Below are 2,515 nucleotides of genomic sequence, written 5' to 3' on the forward strand. Positions count from 1 at the left end.
TCATTCAGATTTAGTTCATCACGCGACAATCGAGCTTTGACACTGCGTGTTGTCGCTGAGTGCGCTCGTATGGTCGGTGGACAATAACAGACGTGTGGCTACGATCATCATGTGTTCCTTAGAATATCATGATTCACCTGTACCAACGAAGACATGTACACATCGAGACATCTGTTCGTGTGTGCACTTCCTCGACGTCACCAACGAACTCAAACACCGCCGCCACCACCATCACCGCTCAGCATCACCACAACGACGGACACCACCACCACCACCATCACCACCCATTATCATCATCATGACATACGCACCTGCTTCTGGTCCTCCTCGCTGAGGTCGTAGAACATTGTCGGAACATCGACTTTCGTTGACAGCAGCCGCTGCCGCATCTCCTGATTGGCGGCGGGGATGGTGGTTTGAAGTTGTGTGTGTGTGTGTGTGTGTGTGTGTGTGTGTGTGTGTGTGTGTGTGTGTGTGTGTGTGTGTGTGTGTGTGTGTGTGTGTGTGTGTGGTGGGGGAGGTGAGAATGGTGTTTGGTGATGAGGAGAGCGTTGATGAGGTTGTTGTTGGAGGACCGCGAACGAATCTAAACTCGCACACACACACAGACACACATGCGCACCATTGCCTGTACCTCCTGCTGGGGCGGGTTTGCAAAGATGTCCTTTGCCGATGGCTTTGAGGGCTTCTTGATCCCGCGCATAGAGAGCGTCCTGGTGATGCATGGTGGTGGCCACAACGATGGTGATGGTGGTGATGGTGGTGATGGTGGTGGTGGTGGTGAATGACGGTAGCAACAGGCGGGGGAAGAGTGCGTTAGTTGATGTCCACAGGCACACGCACACACACACACACACACACACACACACACACACACACACACACACGCCACACACGCACGCACACACACACACACACAACACATACACACACACACGCCACGCAAGCACGCACACACACACACACACGCACACATACGCACACACGCACACACACTCTCTCTCACACCACCACCACCACAGCGCGTACTCGTTCAGGAGCTGTGCGCGCGCCTTGACGGCCCTCTTCTGCTGTGCACTGAACCCGGCCATCTGCGCCTCAATGTCCGCATCTGGTCGGAGGATGGCATGGAGAGGGTGGGTGGATCAATTTGGCGATACGTGATGGCGTGTGTGTGTGTGTGTGTGTGTGTGTGTGTGTGCGTGTGTGTGTGTGTGTGTGTGTGTGAGTGTGTGTGTGTGTGTGAGTGTGTGTGTGTGTGTGATAGCGCACCAACACCAAGGCAGCACATACTGCGTCCACATACACGCACAAAGTAGTTGAGAATGACCGAACGAACCCCCTTCCTTCCTTCCTTTCCTCTCTCCCCCCGCCCGCCACCTACACACGAACCTGTGATGTGTTTCCCTGACTCGAACTTCTGTGCAAGACTATCGAATCCCGTCTCAGAGAGCCACTTTGCCTCAGACTCCGGATCAGCCGCCACCTCCGATGGCGCTTCCTCTTCCTCGTCCCCCTGCACATGTGTGAGTGTGAGTGTGTGTGTGTGTGCGTGTGTGTGTGTGTGTGTGTGCGTATGAGTGTGTGGGTTGGGGATAAAGGAAGGTATGTGCGTTCATGTGATGCTAGGACTGCCATTGCCAACACACACACATGCGCACTCGCACACACACACACACACACATACACACATACACACACACACACACCTGTGAGTCTGCGACGGCCCGGAACTCATGCAGGAGAACTTCGAGATCAAGTGCATTGAACCGCTCGCGGATTGTTTCCGTGATGTGCGGGTTGCGATGTCTCAACGGCTGCGCATCCAAACAAAAGCGGTCGTGGAAGGGGAAGTGAAGCGTGAGAAGCGTGAGAAGAGCATCAAACTCGCGAACACACATCGATGCACACGCCTGACGGTGGCGCTCCATCTGCTGTACACAAACACACACGTACACACACACACACACACATACGCGCGCGCACACACACACACGTACACACACACACACGTACACACACACACACACACACACACACACACACACACACACACACACACACACACACACACACAACCAAACCTACGTTTGCGCTGGATACGGTTGCGGATCGCGCAGAGCGCATCGCCGAAGGCTTCATGTCACTCATAGCTGCTGCTTCACCCGACAACAACACAACACGGGCACGTGATATCCTTTCCCGCCTGCTTCTCTTTGCGAGCTGATGAAGTCTCTTAGTCTCTCGGTTCGGCTGCGATAGTCACGCCTCTTCCCAGTGACGCGGTGACGACGTGCACGAGCGTGGCGTTCTGCAAGCCGCAACGGTCACAACGCAATTCACAAAGCCAGGCAATGTGAGTCCATCCACGCAAGAACATGTACAACACACGACACCACACACGCAGGGCATCTCCACACACACACACACACACACACACACACACACACACACACACACACACACACACACACACACACACACACACACACACACACACACACACACACCACAC

General features: G+C 54.5%; 1 protein-coding gene across 1 annotated transcript in view; it reads right to left on the reverse strand.

Moving 5' to 3' along the window:
• The window catches only part of PTSG_02614 (uncharacterized protein), a 5,461-nt gene extending 3,147 nt beyond the window's left edge, over window positions 1-2,314 (reverse strand). Inside the window, exons 1-6 of the mRNA XM_004996054.1 lie at window positions 2,089-2,314; window positions 1,710-1,817; window positions 1,393-1,516; window positions 1,030-1,111; window positions 635-713; window positions 312-392 (exon numbers count right to left, since the gene is read on the reverse strand). Coding sequence (XP_004996111.1) covers window positions 312-392; window positions 635-713; window positions 1,030-1,111; window positions 1,393-1,516; window positions 1,710-1,817; window positions 2,089-2,151 — 537 coding nt within the window. The 5' untranslated portion in view covers window positions 2,152-2,314. The remainder of the gene's footprint in view (window positions 1-311; window positions 393-634; window positions 714-1,029; window positions 1,112-1,392; window positions 1,517-1,709; window positions 1,818-2,088) is intronic.
• Between the last annotated feature and the right edge of the window lie 201 nt (window positions 2,315-2,515).

This window comes from Salpingoeca rosetta (genome assembly GCF_000188695.1).
Source record: "Salpingoeca rosetta unplaced genomic scaffold supercont1.6, whole genome shotgun sequence".
NCBI classification, from domain to species: Eukaryota; class Choanoflagellata; order Craspedida; family Salpingoecidae; genus Salpingoeca; species Salpingoeca rosetta.